At 43.6% G+C, this 21,341-nt stretch overlaps 1 protein-coding gene across 4 annotated transcripts in view; it reads left to right on the plus strand.

Moving 5' to 3' along the window:
• The window catches only part of SYBU (syntabulin), a 44,056-nt gene that overhangs the window by 10,401 nt on the left and 12,314 nt on the right, over positions 1-21,341 (plus strand). For 3 of the 4 annotated variants that reach the window (XM_053395427.1, XM_053395423.1, XM_053395424.1), the window contains exons 3-4: positions 10,311-10,511; positions 20,712-20,814. In XM_053395427.1, the coding sequence (XP_053251402.1) occupies positions 10,311-10,511; positions 20,712-20,814 (304 nt within the window). Of the gene's footprint in view, positions 1-4,572; positions 4,869-10,310; positions 10,512-20,711; positions 20,815-21,341 lie in introns of those variants that run through there. The other variant, XM_053395426.1, reaches the window with a different exon arrangement.

The following is a 21,341-nucleotide window of genomic DNA, read 5'->3' on the forward strand; positions in this document are numbered from 1 at the left end:
AAAAATTTTTTGTTTTGTGTTAGCAAGTTTCTTTACTTAGCAGAGTGCATTCCCTTTTACACAGCACAGCAGATAGCTGGTTGCAGGCTCATGTGAGCCTCTGACTATATTATACAATTCAATCTGTCTCAGATTGAATTGTACGTTCCTGGTAAATTCCCTTGAATCCCTCCTAAAAGAATAAGGACATGACAGTCTTATTCAAAAGTAAGAAAACAAAAGTTTACTCACGATCAGGCAGAGCACAGTGTGATCCCTGAAGCTGGGCTAAAGGCTTAAAGTTACTAATATGTACATGTGGATCTACCCCATACGGGGGAATAATCCCAGTGACTGCAAGACAGCAGTCCAACGCTTCACACAACAAAAGGAAGTTGGAAAAGAGAGAGAGAGAGGTGCTCTCTCCTTTTGTTACCTGGACAGGTTAGGCCACGCCCACCTTCTGTCACATGCAAAAGGAAGGATGTTCCAGCCAGGAGGAACAGGAAGTTTTGACTGGCTGGACCTAACATTCCCTCGCATGTCTTCTCTAGCATTACAAGGAATATTGTACATGACTGCTCCCAGTAGATTACACCCCACAGTATCCAGTATGGCACTTATCTTCATATAGTAGCCTATATTCCAGGAAAACATCATACACCTCCATTCTTCCATCCAAGCAAGCAGGAGACATCAGAACAATTCAAGGAAACAGGAGATATTCACATTAATCGCTCTACCCACTTTTGCCTCTCGTCCTGCACACCACTGGCAGGTGGCCCCTGGGTGGCTGTTGAGAACAGAATATGGCCCTCAGGCTCAAAAGATCCCCAACCTCTTATGTATACACTTACTACTACTACTACTACTACTATTTTAATTTATATCCCACCCATCTTGCTGGGTTTCGCACCACTCTGGGCGGCTTACAACATATATAAAAACACAACAAAGCATCAAACATTAAAAAAAATATATCCTATATGAGCAAAAAACAAACGAATAAATCAACAGAAACCAATAACAACAATAACAATACAGTGGTACCTTGGTACTCGAATGGCTTGACTCCTGAACAAATCGGCTCCCGAACGCCACAAACCCAAAAGTGAGTGTTCTGGTTTGCAAATGTTTTTCAGAAGCTGAACACCCGACGTGGCTTCCGCCTGAGTGCAGGAAGCTCCTGCAGCCAATCGGAAGCTGTGCCTTGGTTTTTGAACCGTTTCGGGAGTCGAATGGACTCCCAGAACGGATTGAGTTCAAGAACCAAGGTACCACTGTAATGGCAATAATAAACAGTTTACAGTTATACCGCAATTAAAACAGCCGCCAACCCCAACTAAACATTTAACCTTCGGAATAAGCTCCATTGAACTTAGTGGGGCTTGCATTTCTGCAGATGTGCATAGGATCTGTTATGTACTGAAGTTCTCACCCTGGGCCAGCAGGGGGATACTGTAGATAGTTCAGGTCCACATATGCAAATAAGGGACCAAAAGTGACGTTCAGTGATTGGATAGTTACAGAAAGTTGTTACAATTACGTTGTTCTGGAGCTCTATATAAGCAGGCTGGCTGAACCCTTCAGTTCAGTTCTGTTCTGGTCTGTGAATAAACAAGAGCTGTTTGAAGAATTGCTGTGTCGCCTGATATGTTCACCCACAACTTAACAGGATCCCACCGTTAGGCTGCAATTCTTGTATACTTTTGCTCAAGAGTGAGCCTTGCTGAACTCAGCAGGGTTTGTTTCAGAGTCTGCATATGCCTAGGGTAAGAATGCACATGAATTAATATGGAATTATCTTGCCTGGCAACTCCTGGAAAACTGATAGAGTCTTGCAAGAGCCCTTTACAAAGCAGTTTCCCTCATCTCAGTGCTCGATGCACCTGCTTGAGAAGTCATGCCCGATGACTTTTGCTTCTGTCTTCACCTGCTTTGTACATCAGTCACCAGAGTGAGCTGGAAAAGAGGAGCACCTGGCAAAGTATGCCTCATCCTTCCCTGCTTTAGTTCATTTCTTTTTCAATGCATCTGCACATATGACTTTGAAGTTACACTTTACAATTTCTTTGAAAGCTTTTGAAAGCATCCTTTGGCACTGATGGATGGTTGCAAAGCACGTTGATGTTAGAAAACAAAAGCTCACAGTACATTCATTGCAAGTTAGCTCTTAAGGGCCTTCATTACAAACTTAAAACTGGCTTAATATTTATTTTTATTTTTTCTGTATATAATTTTTATTAAATTTTCTGTTTTATGATTTAAAATACTCATTTTACATCCTTAAGATATCAGTGACTCCCCTTCTTCTCTTTCCATGGTTCATTTTACGTATCATAAATCCCTGCATATTTTACAAATACTATACCCAGTGCTTTTTTCCTGGGGGACACAGGGGTATGCATACCCCTAAACATTTTGTTTGGCCTCATTGAGGGGGCAGTATTTCAATATGAATAGGAAAATGAGAATACCCCTAAACATTTTTTTTGGGGGGGGAAGCACTGACTACGCCATTCAGTATTCTATTATTGAACCCATCAAAACTTATTTACACTGTTGAATTTATCTTAATGCTGCCAGTGTTTTCTTTTCTCTTTCTAGGGCACCATGAATTCTAGGGTAGGGAGACTAGGGATCTGTAAAGAGATCATTCTTAGTGGAGACCTTCCAAGTGTCCCTATTTTCTAGGGACAGTTCCGGATTCACAGAAACCATCCTGGTTTCTGATTTGATCCCAGAATGTCTCATTTTTCCTTACAACGTCCCTATTTTCATTGGGAAAATGTTGGAGGATATGGAGATATTCAACCCCCTGAGCCAAGCAGATAAGTGATTATACATCATGTTTGAAGCCACCCAGAGTGACTGGGGCAACCAGTCAGGTGGGAGAGGGTATAAAGACATTGTTGTTGTTGTTGAATAAGAGGTCCCTATTTTCATCAGAGAAATGCTGGAGGATATGTTAGTGCCTTCACCAGACAGTTCCCAGGATTCTTCGGGGAAAGCCCTGAAAATTGCACTGGTATAATGCCAGTTTCAGTTTGTCGGAAGCGGTTTCATGTGCTTCCTTGCACATGCAACCAGTGACAGAACTTAGGCTGGATCTAAAGACATCAAAGAGGCGTTTCTGTAACGTTGTAAATTTAAACAGGGAAAACAGGTAGAGAAAAACAGGACTCCACATCGCCATCTGGTGACACAATGTTATATTGCATATACAACACCCATAAATCACTTTTTCTTTACCAGTCTAGCTGAGCCCTTAGTCTTCATTCTCTTGTGCATATTCCATTTTCTTCCATGATTACATTATCATAGCATTATAGAGCTGGAAGGGGCCCTGCAGTCCAGCTAGTTCAGCTCCCTTTTTAAAGTCAATGTTTGGTATATCTTGGCTGTAAGTCCTGGAAGACCTGCTCCCTGCCTTGCAAACCTTTTCCCACCTGGCCTGGGAGGGTGGAGACCTGGCTGACTCTAGCCAAAAAAAGCTGAGGCTGCTGAACAGATGCTCGGGCTATCTCCCCCCTCACTGCACTGGTTCAAGTAACTCTTGATTGCATATTTACTCCACCTTTTCCTCCAATGAACTCAGTGCAGCTTCTTCCTCAAATTTATCCTCCCAGCACTCTCATGAGGTAGATTAGGCTGAATGATAGGAGCTGGATGAAGGTCATGCAATGAAGTTTATGGGGATTGGAATCTGATCAGTCATCCTCTGGCACTGTGTGGCACTAGCTCTATACATGCACATGGTCTGTGCATTGCAAGCAGATTCAGATCTGGATTGGGATGCTAGGTTTGGATCAGATTGAAGCTTCATATATGTTGAGAGAGTTTAACTACCAGGAGCAGTAGCCTTGAGCAGGTTACTTTCTGTCTCGGTTCCCCACCATTAAGATGACAGTCTAGTTTAGTGATGAATGCACTTTTCTCATTGCAATTCACTACTTATTGTTATACCATGCATTCTTATGACATAGTTTGAGGGCTAGCATCCATGAGCAATTTCCAGGATCCTGACACTGCCCATATGGGCAAATGTCCATTTCTCTCGGTTTCTCATTTTTTTCAGTCTTAAGTTCAGTTCACCACAAGAGTTTGTGATTATTATTTTGAATTAAAAAATTCTTATGAAAAATCATCAGCATTTTGGTATGATTTTTACCTACTATATATATATTATATGCATTGTCACCTAATCATAGAATCATAGAGTTGTAAGGGACCACTGAGGATCATCTAGATCCTGCAATCTCTGCAAATCAGGAATGTGCAGCTGTCCCTTTTGAATCCGTAATCAGCGTGTGAGCCTTGAAACTTGCTTTTGGAGTTCCATTTGGGCCATCTTCATTGTCAACTCAACATACTGTCATCTGTAAGCATCATTTTTGGTGGTTTGGAGAAGAATAGGGCCTGTTCTTAATTCCCAGGCTATTGAGGATTTATTTATTTTTTATGTGCTTGTTCTGCGAAGGGATTAACATCCTGCCTGAGTTGTCAGCCAAGTTATAGCTGACGTCTGTTAGAAACTGTTTGTAACAGACGGCCTTCTGAAAAAAGGCGGGGCAAACATTTTGTGCCATCCAAGATTAAGACTTGCCAAGTCATGAAAGCAGGAAGCTGACAGAATGAACCTTGCTTCTTTTCTTTTCTTTTTTAATAACAAAAAATGCTATGTCCAAGTGAACAGAGGAATAAGAACTGGTGATAACCAACTCGTGGTTTGATGGTACCACCAAGTCCCATCCTTCTCTTTTCCTCTTAATTTCTTCTGCGCAACGATAGTCATAGCCTCGGGGAAATGTTATCTCCGGTTACGAATGGACGACATGGAAATTTCCTCTCCGTTCCAGTCAGGACTCTGGCTGTGCCTTCACAATCTGGTAAATGCTTCTTACACTGCTATGGTAGTGTCTGTAGATGTGTCTCTCTGATATATTTTATTTTTTAAAAGAAAGCGGTGTCTCTCCCCACCCTGTAAGGAATCTTGTCAAATTGCTGGACCTTGAGCAGAGTTGCTAAGTTGGCAGTGTGGAGATGCATGAGGTCTTCAAGATAGTCCAGAGGTCAGCCCACTGCCCTTCTTGTGATTGATCCGGCAGTGGGATGATTTGTGACAAGGCAATGGAGGAAGGCAGAGAAAATGCATGGTCCACGGTCAGAGGTTATGGGAAATGTAGTCATAAAAGATCTGGAGGGGCACCGGTTGAAGAAGGCTGATTTATATATGCAGGGATGTAATCTGTGTCCTACATCAAGAAATGACTTTGCCTCTTGTGATGGGCAGTGCACTGCTGCTATTTTGGGTGACGGCGAAAATTTTGATCCTGCAAAAGATCTTGAGTTCAAATGTACATCTGATACATTTATATGCATTGCTGGGGGGGTGGGGAGGTGGAAATGTCTCTGGCAGAATGAGCTGGGTCCTGCAACTGTCCAGATGTACCGTATATTTTCCATGTGGCTGCTTTGTGGGGAGGGGGGTATATTAGCTATATCGTTTATTTAGAAATAACAGAAGGGTCATAGGAAAGAGGATTGCATGCAACAAATCCTTTCATTGTCTGCAGCTGAATTCAAAAGCCTGGCTTAGTTATTGGTATGTCTAAAGGTCATTAATGTTGATAGGAGCCAAGAGGAGGAATTGTTGTCTGTGCCAAGTTCAGTTTGTTCCCATGATAAGCAGCCTGATGTCCGTGAAAGCTGGAGAGCTTAAGCAATTTCAGTTAAAATGGAGGAGTTGTGAGGCTGAATTTAGCTTTCAGGGCTGGAGCCATGTTTGAGAGGGCGCAGGAGAAAATGCCCCAATTTCCCCCTTCTCTGCTGGTAGAACATGGTGAGTTTACCAGCCAGTAGGAGGAGGTAGCAGCAGACTGCACTGATCCAAGCAGTGATGGGTCAATGCAGCCCACCAGTTTGAATTTCCCAGAATGCCGTGGGCTGCTGCTATGTTGAAGGCTTTGTAGAAAATTAAAATGGCAGCTTAGACCCATGGTCCTGCTTGGTGTCTAAGCTGGGGGGGGGGAGAGAATTAGAAAGGGACACAGTGAAGATATCAGTGGTGTGCCCTAGCAGGGCTTGGAAGCCCTGGCAGCTTCTCAAGGGAGTTGGGAAGCTTTGTGTGGTAGTCTCGTAATCTGGGGAACCGGGTTCGCCTCTCCGCTCCTCCACATCTTCTTCTTCTTCTTCTTCTTCTTCTTCTTCTGAAACGTATGTAGACATTATAATGTTGTAGAATTGAATCCCCTTGTGAATTCTTTTTTTTAAAAAAAAAAATTGAGTTCAGGATTTTTACATACATTATATTACCTCCTTCCAATTTTTAAATTTCCTGTACAATTTTTTCCTTTCCCTCCCTTCCCACCCCCTCCCCACATCCATTGGAAGGGTTCAAACAATTAGCCTCAGCGATGGGCATAGTGTCTTTAGTTTCCACCAAATGTATTTTGTTCCAGTAGTTTCTATCCATTGAATATAGGGGTTCCATCTGTTCCTTATCGTGGTGGACTTGACCTCCCACGTTGTTTCCTGTGACATGACTGCAACAATGTCCGACTGAATAAATTCAAACAAATTCCATGCCTCTACTGTCCATTTTTCTCTATCTTTCCAACCTAAAGCTATCGTTGCCTTTCCCACTAAAATCATAGCTTTGAAGGTAAGCTGGTCACTTTTCTCTATAGCTGTCTTTCCAAGTATACCCATAGCCATGAAATCAAAGTCTATTGAAAGCTTCACTAATAAATTAATAACCTTTAGGGTTTTATTCCAGAATTCCTTTACCTGTTGGCATTCCCAGTACATATGGGAAAACCATGCCTTGGCTATCCCCTTGTGAATTCTACACTGCATATTTCTGACCATAAACTATGCAGTGATTTAAGCTTGGGAGAATGTATCCCCTGTGGGATGTGATACATAAGTAGCAGTCAAGTACAACATTCCCATCTGCAATATGGGGACAATAAGGATTGCAACACGGTACTGTTGAAACTCTGAATAGGCTAAGTGTGGATCTACCTGGGGGGGGGGGACACCATAAATAGGTCAGAAATTAAATCATTATAACCAAAGAAAACCGCTATGTAAAATCTCAAAGAGGTTTTTTTTTGCTCTCCAGCGCCATCTGGTGTTGCATGCTTATAATGCATCCAAAGCACTGGTTGTTGACTAATGTAGCTGAGTCCTAAATGTGTTATATGAAGTTTTATTTTTTATTATTCATGATGAAGTATTATGAAGTATCATGAATTATTATGAATTAGTATTAGTATTAGTAGTATTATCCAAACAATAAGGATTGCAACAAGGTACTATTGAAATTCTAAATGAGCTATATGAAGTATTATTATTATTAGGACAGGCGGCATTTGATTCCTGCATTGCATGGGGTTGGACTAGTTGACCCTCGGGGTCCCTTCCAGCTGTACAGTTCTATGATTCGTGGTGACAGGAGATACTTTGCACATGCTTTATATAATAGTGCTTTATAGATGTTCCTTGAAAAAGAGGGATATGAAATTGGCTGCGAGTGTTCAGTGCTTTGACCAGATTGTCAGTAAGCACTTCTAGACTGAGTATGAATATATTCTGCATTGACTCCTGCAGATTCTCTTTTGAAGGTCTTCTGCCCTCCCCACTGGAACAAAGAATCCCAGTCCCTCCTATGAAAGAGAAACCTGGAAAACTGTGCTGTAGGTCTTGAAGGCTTTCCCTTTTGCTAATGAAATATGATTCCCTGTAACGCAGCAGCTTGTTGCCAACACCTGCTCTGTTTACTTTGACCAGGCTGTCAGCAAACGCATCTAGTTTACAGCTCTCCTAAACCATTTCCAAACTTCGCAGGTTTCCTAAACTTGGTTGCACACCAGTGAAGCTTGTGCTTTAAAAACAAAGCAAAACAAAACTTGGCTAGCGTTTTGGAGACATAGAGAAATCGATGTGCGTTCCACTCTTTTGGGCATTTTCCCAAACTGCTTCTGGGAACGACTTGCCTTTTAAAATAATTGGATGAAGACGGACCATAGTAGAAACTTGCCCCTTAGGCCAGAGGTGGGGAACCTCAGGCACCAGGCTAAACGTGGTCCTCTAGGGCTGACTTATCCGGCCCCGGAGGCTCAGAATATAGGTATTGCACAACAACCCCTTTAACAGAACTGGGAGGACCCTGTGGTGTTTGATATCCCTTGTGAAGAATTGTGGGATGATATCAATTTAAATGGAGGCATTGACCAGATTTGATTCTAGTCCTCTAGCCGCCTTCAGTTTGTAAACCAAATTTTCTCTTCCATGTCCCATTAAGATCAGAACTCCACCTGAATTCATTCTCCAATAGCAATTTCTATATTGCTGATTCTTACCCTTTGGAGATGTCTCCTTCCCCAGTCACTGTTTTCTCAAATTGTACCAGTTGCCTTGTGCCATCATCAGAGAAATACTGGCTTGATTGGAAAATATGAATGGGAGAATGTGAATGATGCATTAGAGGAATCATTCCCTATATTAGGAAAGTGTCCTCCTTCCGGCAACTCTTGCAGCCAAGCTGGTGCCAAACATATTGCTCTGCTTTCCTTTGGACCACATCAGCAAGAGCAAGACTTGTCTTGTCGTCTGGGAAGCCCAGGACCTCCATACACACTTGCAACCCAAGGGAGGCCACTTAGGTGCTGCTAACACAGCGATTTGACTGTACCCCAGAGGCACACTCCATTGCCTCTTGAGAGAGATGGGTGCCAACAACAACATCCTATCCAGATTTGGGGATCCAGAGTGCCTAACTGGAGGTGGTGTAGCAGAAAGGAATCAGGGATGAGCAGAAAAGCTCTTTGCACCACCCCCACAATAAACAGGCAGAAACTAAGAGGTGTGCATGCTGCTCTGATGCTGTCAGAGAAGAAGAAGAAGAAGAAGAAGAAGAAGAAGAAGAAGAAGAAGAAGAAGAAGAAATTTATTATTTATCTGGGTTTCTCCAGCCACTCTGGGCGGCTTCCAACAGAATATTAAAATACAATAGTCTATTAAACATTAAAAGCTTCCCCAAACAGGGCTGCCTTCAGATGTCTTCTAAAAGTCTTTTAGTTGTTCTCTTTGATATCTGGTGGGAGGGCGTTCCACAGGGCGGGTGCCACTACCGAGAAGGCCCTCTGCCTGGTTCCCTGTAACTTGGCTTCTCACAGTGAGGGAACCGCCAGGAGGCCCTCAGCGCTGGACCTCAGTATCTGGGTAGAACGATGGGGGTGGAAATGCTCCTTCAGGTATACTGGACCTGGAATCTCCCCAGCAGCTGAGAGTAGCAAGCTGCTTGGAGGCTTGGCCAAGTCAGTTTGATGCCCAAGGAAAAGGACAAGATAGCACCACATAGACACCCGCTTTCCGTTTACAGAATCCCACCAGGCAGGCAACTGAATCTTACTTCTCAAATGGCAATGGGAAATGGTAGAAAAGGAATCACATGGGGAATGATGGAGGGCCCCACCCTCAGCACCTGGTGTTTGGGGCTGCTGCCTCATAGGCCAAATGGTAGGGCTGTCCTGGGAGTGACAGCCCCACCCCCATCCCCGGTCACCTGCTTATTTGAGAGGCTGTTGCTTTTCCCCTTCCAGCCTGGGGATGCGTGAGGTGCAGACACGTGGCGCAGACACATCCCTCAAGACAGATTCTTTCCCCTTCCAAAATCCTGTCAGTGGGTGAGGGATTGCTACAGAGGCATTGCCACTGAAAGGAATGAAGGTTGGGGGCAGGAGAACAGGGGCATGTGTCACGAGGTGTGTGTCCCCTCCCCCAAAAGCCAAATCTACACTCCTAATAATATGCTCTTGGAGATTAAGGAGGCTTGCTCCCTAGCCTATTCAATGACAATTCTCCTTTTTCACTCTCTTCTTATTCCCTCCCTGTTACACAGCAGAGGCTTTTTTGTGTCCCTGAACCAGATACCACTCTTGTTGTAAATAAAAGCTGTATATGCATCCACAGTTCAGCAGGTCTCTTTTGACATCACCAGGAAGCAGCAGGTTAAGGAATTCATGGTGGCTTTTTTATTTCACGGTCCTTAGACGTCCAAGGAACCAGCTGCTGTCCCGAAATTGTGCCCCCTCCACGTTTTTCAATACAGGCACAGAATTCCCCCCACAGAAAGCAAATGTCTTCTCTATCTAGCTATGGCAGGATTTACACACATGCTTCATTGGCTGTGTGATATACTTAACAGATAGTAACAATAATAATTAAAAGAGAACAGTTCTCCATCATCTGTTTTCAATTGGACGAAGGATCTCTCCTGTGGCGCATTTTGGTTTTATTTTTTGCTTTTGCTCTCCTGTTTGCAGATGACACAGGTTGCCCCAGCAGCCAGTCCGTTTCTCCAGTTAAGACTCCTCCTGATGCTGGAAACAGTCCAGTTGGTTTTTGTACAGGCAATGATGGAGGAGACTACACAAGGAAGAAATTTAATTCGGGAACAATGGGGGATGGAACTCAACAGCCGGCTCGATATAAGAAGGAAACAAAGACAAGCTTCATAAAGCCAGGTAAGATCACTTTGGGGTCTCTGGATTTGTCAGTGGCACTTTTGCTTTGTCTCATGACAGGTGATGGTCAGAATGTCTCTAAAATTGCATGCAATACCCACTGCTTGTAAATCAGATACTTTGCCTACATTTACATAGCTATGTGGATTGCTAGATCTTCGCAATTGTTTAGATGCAATGATGCAAAATACTACAAAGTGTTGTTTTTAAAAAACAAACAGAAAATTACAGACGAACAAAAAGGTGACAGTGTCATCCTATGGGGCCTGGTGCAGTAGCTAGAAGATCAGGAAGCATTTGAACACTTTGATTGATATACAAACTTCATTTGAAGCCTTCTAGGAACTGCCTGGGTTTTTTGTCATTTTGTTGTCATTGTCTCATCATTCGGGGGTGTTTTGCTGCTAGGATGAAAAGATCTTTTCTCTCTGCTTTGAAATGTATGATACTAGCTGACAAATGGTCACATTGTTTTGTTTTTCTCATCTGTCTATTAGTTAATTGCCTTGGGTTTCTTCCAAATTTTGTATTGTGGTGTTGTTTGGGCTTTGGTCGACCTTGTTTGCTAAGATCAGCTAAGATCACTAATCTCAGCAGAAAATTTAATGAAAAAAGACAGCTTCACCCCGTTATTATCACTGTTCTTATTACGATTGTTTAAATTTATATACCACCCTTTGTCATAAGACCACAGGGCAGTTTACGACACCGAACACAAATGTCAAAATGTAACATAATATCTATATAATATAAAAAGTGAAGCAGTCAATTATAGTCAGAAATACGTAACAGAATGCAGATTCTAATAAAAGACAGATTCCCATAAAAGCAAAAATATAAAAAATAAGCGGCGAGAAAATCAGCTGCAGGGTATCTGAAATACCCCCCACCCCAAAGTGTAGAAATATACAGAATTTTCTTTCTATCCAAGGCTTAATCCTGGTTCCCACAGAAAATGACAAAGCCTTCCAGGTCTCACCTGTGATCTTTTCTTCCATCTCCCAGTCTCTCACTCTAGGAAATATTCATGGGTGCATACTGTTCTGTTTCTGAGTTCACTTTCTGCAAGTGCAGGGGACATAGACAGAAATGTGTTACTGTGCATGTGTCCCAGTTTGGCTGTATCATGTACAGTAAGTTCCACGTTTCTGAACTGGGGTGGGGGCTGGGAATCCTCCTGGAACCGCTCTTAAGTCTGGATGCCAGACGTTTCTTCGCTATATTGTGTGGCTGTAAACCACCTGTGATGAATAAAGTCAGGGCAGTAGCAAAGCAAGCACCCTTTTAAGCGTCAAGAATGCTTCTTGTAGAAATTGTTCTTTTTCCCTTTTATTTTAAAAAAGTTAAGCTGCTGCTCAGCTAAAAACATCCAAACCAGCTAACAAAACCCATGCTAACTATGATACAAAAGCAAACATAATGCTAAAACTCAGGGTTTTTTTTATTTTTTTAAAAATGGCAACCTATAAATAATAACTAGCAGAAGCAAAAATATGAAGCGGTTCCAGATGCACTTCAAAAAATGAAGACTTCCAGAAAAAGGAGGTCTTTGCCTGCGTTCTAAAAGGAACAGAGGCAAAGCTAGTGCCCGGGGGTGGGGTGGTGATGTCACACACCCCCCCCAGGAATGACACCCAGGGGGGACCGCACCTACCTCACCCCCTGCCTCCTCCAGTGAAAAGGAAAGTCCCTTAGTGAGGGAAATAAGCAGCTTTGCTGCTGCTGTAAATAAGGCTTCTTCCATGTCTTCAGCTTGCTATACTTCAGACAACGCTTTTGTCAGGCAGGTAGGTCCATATGAGAGCTTGTTGTTGTTTAGTTGTTTAGTCGTGTCCGACTCTTCATGACCCCATGGACCAGAGCACGCCAGGCACTCCTGTCTTCCACTGCCTCCCGCAGTTTGGTCAAACTCATGCTGGTAGCTTCGACAACACTGTCCAACCACCTCATCCTCTGTCGTCCCCTTCTCCTTGTGCCCTCCATCTTTCCCAACATCAGGGTCTTCTCCAGGGAGTCTTCTCTTCTCATGAGGTGGTCAAAGTACTGGAGCCTCAGCTTCAGGATCTGCCCTTCCAGTGAGCACTCAGGGCTGATTTCCTTCAGAATGGAGAGGTTTGATCTTCTTGCAGTCCATGGGACTCTCAAGAGTCTCCATATGAGAGCTGGCAGCTATTAAATTATCCTGTGCGCAAGGCTTTCTCCCCTTTCCTCTGCCTGCCCGTTCCTCCCCAAATCTGCTCTGAAACGTCCTTGCGCTGATCAGCAGCGGAGCAAGCCAATCAGGTGCTTGGGGCGGTGTGTGTAACCTGTTCCCAGGTGCGGGACCAGCTGCCCACGGAGGCGGGGCAAGCCGGGGCAGGATGCTCTGTGGGGCCTTGGAGGAGTCTGCCTGCCTCTTCCCACTCAGCTGCCCTACAGACCGTTTGGGGCAGTGCAGAGCCTGCAGGCACCCAAGCCACCATGTCACTCCCGGGAGAGACACATGGTTCGGGCGTGCTGCAGGCCCCGCGGTGAGTGCCACTCGGCATTTTGTCACCTCCCTCAGTGGTGACACCCAGGGCGGCCTGTCCCCACCACACACCCCTTCCTCTGCCCCTGGGACTGATGGGACCCTGACTTAGCACTACACCAAATGCCTGGGTCCTATGTTTAATGGCTTTTCTTCTTGGTTTCACACTATTCAGCGCAAAGTCAATCAATGTGTGATTAAGCTAGAATTACTTGAGATTTACAGCACAATGCTATCCCTGTCTGCAGGGAAGTTAGTCCCATTCAGCTCAGTTGCATTGCATTGCGTCACAGCCTTCTCCCTCTTTGGGGAAACTCTCTAGATGTTGCTGAACTACAACTCCCGTCAGCCCCCAGGAAACGTGGCTAATGGCTTGGGATGATGGGAGCTGCAGTTCAGCAATATCTGGAGGGCCAAAGGTTCCCCGCATCTGATTTATTAGGATTTGGACTTTGATGTGTGAGTTTTGAGACATAGCTTGGTACTACAGCTCCATTGGCCTCTCCAAACAGAATGAAAAAATTATGAGTTGACCAATCACTTTAAAGCACACTGATTGGCATTTAATGCTTTCCTGTTTAAGAGACACGGACATGACTTTGCAGGAAGAGCTTGTGATCTGTAGGAAGTCACACAAAGCATGATACTTCACATTCATCCAAAAGTATAATACTCTCTTCTTGGAGGAAAACATGCTTGGCAAAGTGTTTTATAAAAATGACATTTGTAATGTTTTGCTTGGATCGCTGCTCTTTGTTCTCACTTTGCTGCAAAGATCAGCAAATTGGGGGGAATAATGTGTTTGCTGTTCGGACAAAGATACAGAATGTGCTAAGTTGAATAGTGCCTTTGTCATGGGAATGGTTGAGTGGCTTTTGGGATAACAGTTATGCATTGACCTATTGTCAAAGTGAAAATGCTGCTTAGTCCATTCTTACTGGAGATTAGATTTTGAAGATAGGCTTATGCTGTTTCACCATTGATACTGAGAAAGGTTGTGTGTGTGTGTGTGTGTGTGTGTTGTGTGTGTGTGTGTTTTTTGAGAGGTTGTGTGTGTGTTTTCCACTTCATTTGTTCTTGAGCAGAAAAAAATGTTGGCCCTGCTTTCAGTTCCATGGAAAAGGGGGTTGATGATCTTACCAGTTACTTCTGTTGCCACTTATTTTATAGCAACTGTCTTTGCTCTTCTGCAGAAGGGAAATTTGGGAGAAGGCACATTTATATCTATGTGTGTCTTGTTGTTTGCTGTCATTTGCTCTGGCTCACTTAATTTCATCCTACAAGTCCAGTTCTATTTGTTCATACATGACACTGAACACAAGGACAAGGTATCTCTTCATATGTACAAATGCTTGTGTAGAACAGTATACACTTGTTTATTTATTTGTACAGCTCAACTGTTGTGTACAGAGGTATGCAGGCTGTACATTCGTGGAACTTTAAATGCAAATAGCTGTACAAGTGAACCGCTCGATGGTTTGCCCACACAGGTGCCCAAGATTTTCCACACACTGAAGGCGAAATGTAAACACCCCTTGTTTCAATTCAAGAGCACCACTTTTTTCAGTTCTGCCTTTTGGCTGTTGCCTCCAGGATGCTAGTGTGATGCTTAACAGCTTGTCTTCTCTTTCCCCAACGGAAGTTGGGCTCCGAATATACACATGTGGCAATACTTGACAGGATTGGTACTAGGGTGGCCATGTGGCCTAATTTACAGAGGACCGTCCTCTACCTGAAGAGTTATCTGGTGCACCTCTGATGTAGAACCAGAAGAATGTGCCTATCAGTGCTAAGCACCTTGATAGCACACTGAGCAGGCACATCACCCATCTGCCTTCAGTCTTTCCCCCAATGGAAAGATGAATTGCATTTCTATTTAAATTACAGGCACAGTTTCTATTTTTTTCTGTTAAATAATTTTGATTAATTTTCAATTACAAAAATCCAATATGTGCCATATTATATTAATACCAAATAGCAATACCAGTTCAAATACAAATCAATTACATAGCCAATTGTAAATTTCATGTAGCTTCCCACATGCTGTACTTCAAGGTCTGATTCCCTTTAATTCTGCCTCCAGACTATTGCTCAAACCAAATACAACCCATTCTTGATAAAATCCCTTATACCATAGGCACAATTCCTAGAGTTGCATCTACATACCATACAGCTGCATCTTTCTGGGCGTGGGCCATAGCTTTGCGTGAATAATGCCCCAGACTCAATCCCTAGCATCCCCAAGTAGGACTGGGAGAAAACCCTGTCTGACATCCTGGGAGATACTGATCTGGATAGAGCAAAGGTCAGACTCAATATAAGGCAGCGCCTTGTGTACCTACGTAGATATAAATTAGCATGTGCAAATTGCATGCAAATTTCTGTCCCCTTTTACTTCCCCTGCTTTTTTAACTGCTGAATCATAAGTGGCCACCCTGAGGGATATGTCTTGCTAGATGGAATGACATTGGTCCTAAAGGCAACAGAACAACCCCCAAGTGAAGGACTCTAAGATGAGATGGACAGATATTCAGAGCTATATGCATTTTCTAACATCAATTTGCCTCTTCCCAGTTACTGTATTTTGCAGAATGATGCTGCGTCTACCACCAGTTGCTCCTAACAAACAGCATTGTCTGGGTCCTTACATGCAGTGAGCCTTAAGGCAATGGCTTCCTGTTCAGTCCTTTGTTTTCCTTTGCACCTTCTTGAAATGGGTAGTGCCCCTTTTGGCAAGCCAGCCTGCGCATCGCGATAATGTGCTGTGCAGTTTCCCCAGAGAGAAGGAGATGCTGCTCATTTGCTGATAGGCTCCCCGTTCATCTCAAGTCTGTTGCCATGGAGCTGGATAGCTTTGCTTACTTGACCTGCTAACTTGAGGAGTTATTAAAGGATCTGTCTCCATGGATACGCCTGCACGAAACTATACTCCACAGAAGGCATAAAATACACACATCTCTCCACAAAATGTGCTCTTGTTTTTTTGTGTGTTTTTTGTACAGTGATATACTTTCACCTTTTTCTGAAAGCTTAAGTAAATACACCCTCTGAAATGTAAGCAATGAGATAGACACTGTTTTGGGTATCTTCCATTTCGTGTTGAAGGAGCCACTGGTGAATATTAAAATACTGTGAAATGATGAGTCTAGAGATGTTTTTTGTTTTTGTTTTTGTTTGTTTTTTGAAGCTGAAAGTTACCTTTTGTGAGTGGGCGCCTGGGTGGGGCTGTGTATTGGGTTTGCCACCATATATATAAACGCCAATTTCTGTGTTCTGTCTTTGAGACAATATAAAATGAGCAGAGAATGGGAATTAGGGTAGAGCTAAGCAGAAAGAGATGGTGGAATACCAATAGAGAGGAGATCAGGGATGTAGTGGCAAATTCAGAAGTGCAGGATCAATTCATGGTAGCCATAGCCATGTCCCCTCTCAGCTACGCCCCTTCTAAGATCTTGCAACCTAATTATACCATTATACCATAATAATAATAATAATTAGGATTACCTTGCAACAGTTTCTCCATGCCTTTCAGCTAGATCTACTATTTTCTGTGCCTGCACATGGGCAATGATTTGGAGTGCTCTGATATCTTCTTTCGAAGTGACTTAAATTGAAACAGAAGCACCCAGTGCTTACAGTGTTTTTGAATACTGTACTTCTCTTTGGAGCACACAGTGGCTAAAAAGCTCCCCTTGGTTTGATGCCTCTTGCAGGCTGGAGACAGGGTCTCTGCTACAGAAATAGTCAAAGGTCTTCAGCCACCTGTAATCCCAGACACTACTTCAACTGCATTCAGTAACATACATGCATACATACATATGTATGTAAATTGCTTTGCCAAAAAAAGTGTTTATTAGGAGCAATTAGCAGCGAAACGCTGATGAATGAGGACTTTAAAAATATTTGTGTGTTCAGACCCAGAGACCTCCCCCCTAAATAAAGACATATTTGACTCAAATTTTAGTTTTGGTTTTTGGCAGAATTTAGGCCACAACTTTATTGATTACAGAAAAGTGAGTGGTTGCATAGGCTCTGGTTCGACTAGCTCCTTACATCCTTGCAGGTAGCGCTGACCCAGAGCTCTATCATAGGTCAGTGCCTATCCGCAACCTTACAAGTTGTGACGAATTGCTATGTGGCAGGCGAAACCCAAATGGCTACAGCCAAGCAGCCAAGTGGGGAAAATTCCTGCTGTGCCCCTGTCCCAACGACAGATGACACACAACGGCACAGCAAGGTCAATTGTAAAATGCCCTAAAATTAGGGAGAGGTGGGCAGGTGTTCCGATGCACAAGCCGAAAGAGGAAGTTCTGGGACACGTGCATATAGGTCGCTCGATCCATTTAGACTGCACCCCATTGGCCCGATTAAACCCAGCAACGAGGGACCTACCAATCGGGTGTTGTGGCTATCCAGTAGACCCACCCACAATCAGGAGGTCCGTCTCCAGGTCTCACCACAACACATGCCCTCTTTTAGAGAGGACACGATATATCACAGACTGATGTGGAAATGCAGAGAATTGAATTTAAGGTTGTGGGGGTTAGGATGAGGAACCGAGATTAAACTAAACCTGACAGATTCACCCATTGCTAGTTCCAAGCGCTCAGCTCTTTAAAAAGAAAAAGAAAAAAATGGACTAGATTATTTATTAACTTGTCGGCATACAGCCCAGCTACAAAAGTACTTGGCTTGAAATGGCTTGGAATAGCTCCTAAGTACATCTGTTATTGTTAAAATGTCCTTATATGCTTGCAGCAGCTGCCTACTTGAAACTGGCAAGAGAGGCCGTCGCGCAACAAAGTTGAAGGTAGCACACACCACCTCCAGTTGTGGTCCATAGAAGAGCCCTGCTCAATTTCAACAGAGTGAACTTGCGATTTCATACAAGAACCTCTGTTCATAGTGTGTATTCCTAGCAGGGAGATTTGCCTGCCGTCCAATCTCGGTTGCAGTTCTTTGGAATTAGACATGAATGTGACGCAGTCCCTGGGACAGCAATACTGTTTGGAAGTACAGCAACTTCCTCTTTCCCCTTCACTTAGCTGTGATGACACTGAGCCAACAAAAATATGTAACCGGTGCCATGAGCACTCCACACAATCTGCCGTTGATTTTAGTAGGTGGAAAAGGTTGACCTGGAGCATGGTTTTACAGCTCGTCTGTTTACTTCCATTTTTTCTCTCACCTCCTTTGCTGAAATCTCCTCCTTTTGGCCCCACAATACATCCCCCCCATTGTTGTAGAAGACACCAAGTCCATATTTAAAATGTCATAATAAGTCTAAAGATGGAGAATTGAGGGGGACTAGAACTACTTCTTCTATCAGGTACATCAGAAATGGGGGACCCTGTGTCCCTCTAGATGTTTTCAGACTCTATCTCCCAGCCAAAATGGCCTACAGCCAGAGATTAAGGTGTTTGTCATCTAAACAATATCTAGAGGGCCACAGGTTCCCTATCCCTGAAGTACATCTTTATGCATGTTTAAAACCCTACCAAAGTGAGAGAGATTTAAAGCTCAAAACCCATACCCCTCAACTGTCCAGCTTTGAGTGGGACATCCCAGAATTACAGAAGTCATCTGGCTTCTGACTGGATCCTGGGATGTTCTGTTTCGGCTCCCACAAGAGCACATCCTCCAGAGATGCCTGTTTGGGAGGGCCATTCTCTCGCGCAAGTCACCTGGCTTCCACAAGAGTGCAGCCCCGAAAGATGCACACCCCGATTTTTCTCTGCAACATGTTGGAGGGTATGCAGATCCCATGTGCGGTTGCATGAAAGTGGGAACACTGTGGGACTTCCTTACTTCTCAGCAATCATATAGGAAAGAGCAATCCAGAAGTGAGAGGAGGAGGAAGAGCTAAAGGCAGATTGACCCCCCCTTTTCATATACCCTTCTGGGTGTGTGTGTGTGTGTGTGTGTTTGTTTTAAACAGTTTCCCCCTTATTCATTCCAATGGGAGGGAATTAAACCTCACAGACTCCAGGGCTGGCCTTCATTACTTTCCAGTGTTTATGTGTTGGGGGCTGGGGGAAGAGAAGGGCTTGGGATACTGCAGACCCACAGCCTCTCTTGGCATGCCCTCAGAACATTTCCCCTTTGCCCTTACCAGTGTTGAGGCGCTGGTTGCAAACTTTTTGCCACAGGGACGGGAACCCTTTTGAGAGTGAGGGCCACGTTCACTTCCTGGGGCCACATACTGGTGGTGGGTGGGGCCAGAGACAAATGTGGGTTGGGCAACGACTCTACCTTTCATACAGTAGACTAGTTTCTTCACTCTGACAGATCCCTCTCTATCCTGAAATGCAGGCTGGAGGCTCCCCATCTCTGTTTTATAGCAGTGGCAGTATTCCCAGTGTCCCTGTGGCCCCAGGGCCATAGGATTGCTCTCCATGCGAATATAACTACCAAACTTTTAGAAGACATCTAAAGGCAGCCCTGTTTAGGGAAGCTTTTAATGTTTAATAGGTTATTGTATTTTAGTGTTTTGTTGGAAGCCGCCCAGAGTGGCTGGGGAAACCCAGCCAGATGGGTAGGGTATAAATAATAAATTATTATTGTTATTGTTATTATTGTTATTGTTGTTGTTGTTGTTGTTGTTGTTATTATTACTCTGAACTGGATTGCAGCTATGGCATTTGCAGATAACAAGCCATTTAGCAGCATGTCTCAGATGTTTTCTGAAACTGATCCAGCAAGACAGTTGGTTAGTGCTGTTCCTGCCAAAATGAATGGAATCTGCACCAACAAATTACTTCACACCTTGGAACATATTTAGCATCTTATTCCTTCTTAGAATCATAGAGTTGGAAGGTACCATGAGAGTCAACTAGTCCAACCCCCTGCAATGCAGGAATCTTTTTGCCCAGTGTGAGGATCAGACCCACGACCCTGAGATTAAGAGTCTCATACCCCACCAACTGAGCTATGTTAATTGTATATATTTTTTAAAATGTTTATTCCCGCTTTTTTTCCTTTTTTTTTTTGTTCAATAAATGGCGAAAAGAAAGAAGGAAATACATGGACCAGTAACCAGGGAAGATCGTTTAGAACCGGTGAGAGGTGTTCCACCAAGCGGTCCTGCCCATAAATATGCAGATGTATTTTGAGCTAAACAGAGTTTCTGAATAGTCTCCGGAGGCAGCCCCCATGTACACTGCACTGCAGTAATCTAACAACAAGGTTTACCAAAGCTCTAGTTGGTGTGCAGGCCTCAGATGGTCAAAGGCCCTCATCCTGCCTTGGAAGATGAATTTTGATATTTCTTCTTGTGTACTTTTGTTTCTTATTGGTCTTATGTGTTTTAAGCTTGTATTTGTAAACCGCTGTGGACTTTTTTTTGGAGAAGTGGTATACTTCAAATAATAAAGGAAATGAATGCTAGAGTCAGCCTATACTTATTGTAGACCTGGTGGAAAAGTAGATCTCGGCTGTTTCAAAATGTCTATATTGTAAAAGCCAAGCTTTTAAAAAAATTCCAGAATAACGTTTGCATCCTTTTTCTTGGCTCGTCAGTTTTGAGGAAATGTGAAGAAGCTGAAACGGATCCACCCTTAACATTTTGCAAAACTGCAGGCTTGGTTTCCAAATTCCAGTGGGAGAGGCAAGGAAGGATGGCAGTGATTCACCACATCAATCCTTGAGCTACGGTTTCCATCAGACATTTACTCTTCCCTTTCCTTTTCCAGGAAGCGAAGCTGATTTTAGCTCCTCAAGCAGTACAGGCAGCATCTCAGCTCCTGAAGTCCACATGTCTGCTGCTGGAAGCAAGAGGTCATCTTTTTCTCGCAAGTACGCAACATCATCTTTGCCCAACTCCCAGCCTGTGAATGTCGCTTCTGTTGAAGATCGGCTTGTTTTGGTTTGGGTGTGGAGGATAGAAGTTGGAGGTGGAGGTTGACCAGGAGCCTTCCCTCAATTCATTTCTGTCTCCTCATGTTGTTGCAAATGCGTTTTGTGGTACAAACCAGAATCTGACATCTAGGTGAGGGCTGATATCTAATGCAGAGATATTGCTTCCAGGGGTGCCCAAACTTTTTTCAAAGAGGGCCAGATTTGATGAAATGAATATGCGTGAGGGCCAACCAAAGTTGTTGAGCTTTTTTTAGGATTTTACCCCAGGAGATAGACTGCCACAGGGGCTGGATTAGGCCCCCAAAATGGACTTTGGACATGCCTGGCTTAATACCATCGTGTCTAAGCAGTGCACGGCAAGGCTACAAACAAGATAAAATCTGTTTACATCAATCATAAAATGTGGGGGTTCAACACCTGTTGAATGTTGCTCAGCTGCAGAGAACTGGCTAAAGGACAGGGAT

Source organism: Podarcis raffonei, chromosome 7 (assembly GCF_027172205.1).
Source record: "Podarcis raffonei isolate rPodRaf1 chromosome 7, rPodRaf1.pri, whole genome shotgun sequence".
Lineage (NCBI taxonomy): Eukaryota > Metazoa > Chordata > Lepidosauria > Squamata > Lacertidae > Podarcis > Podarcis raffonei.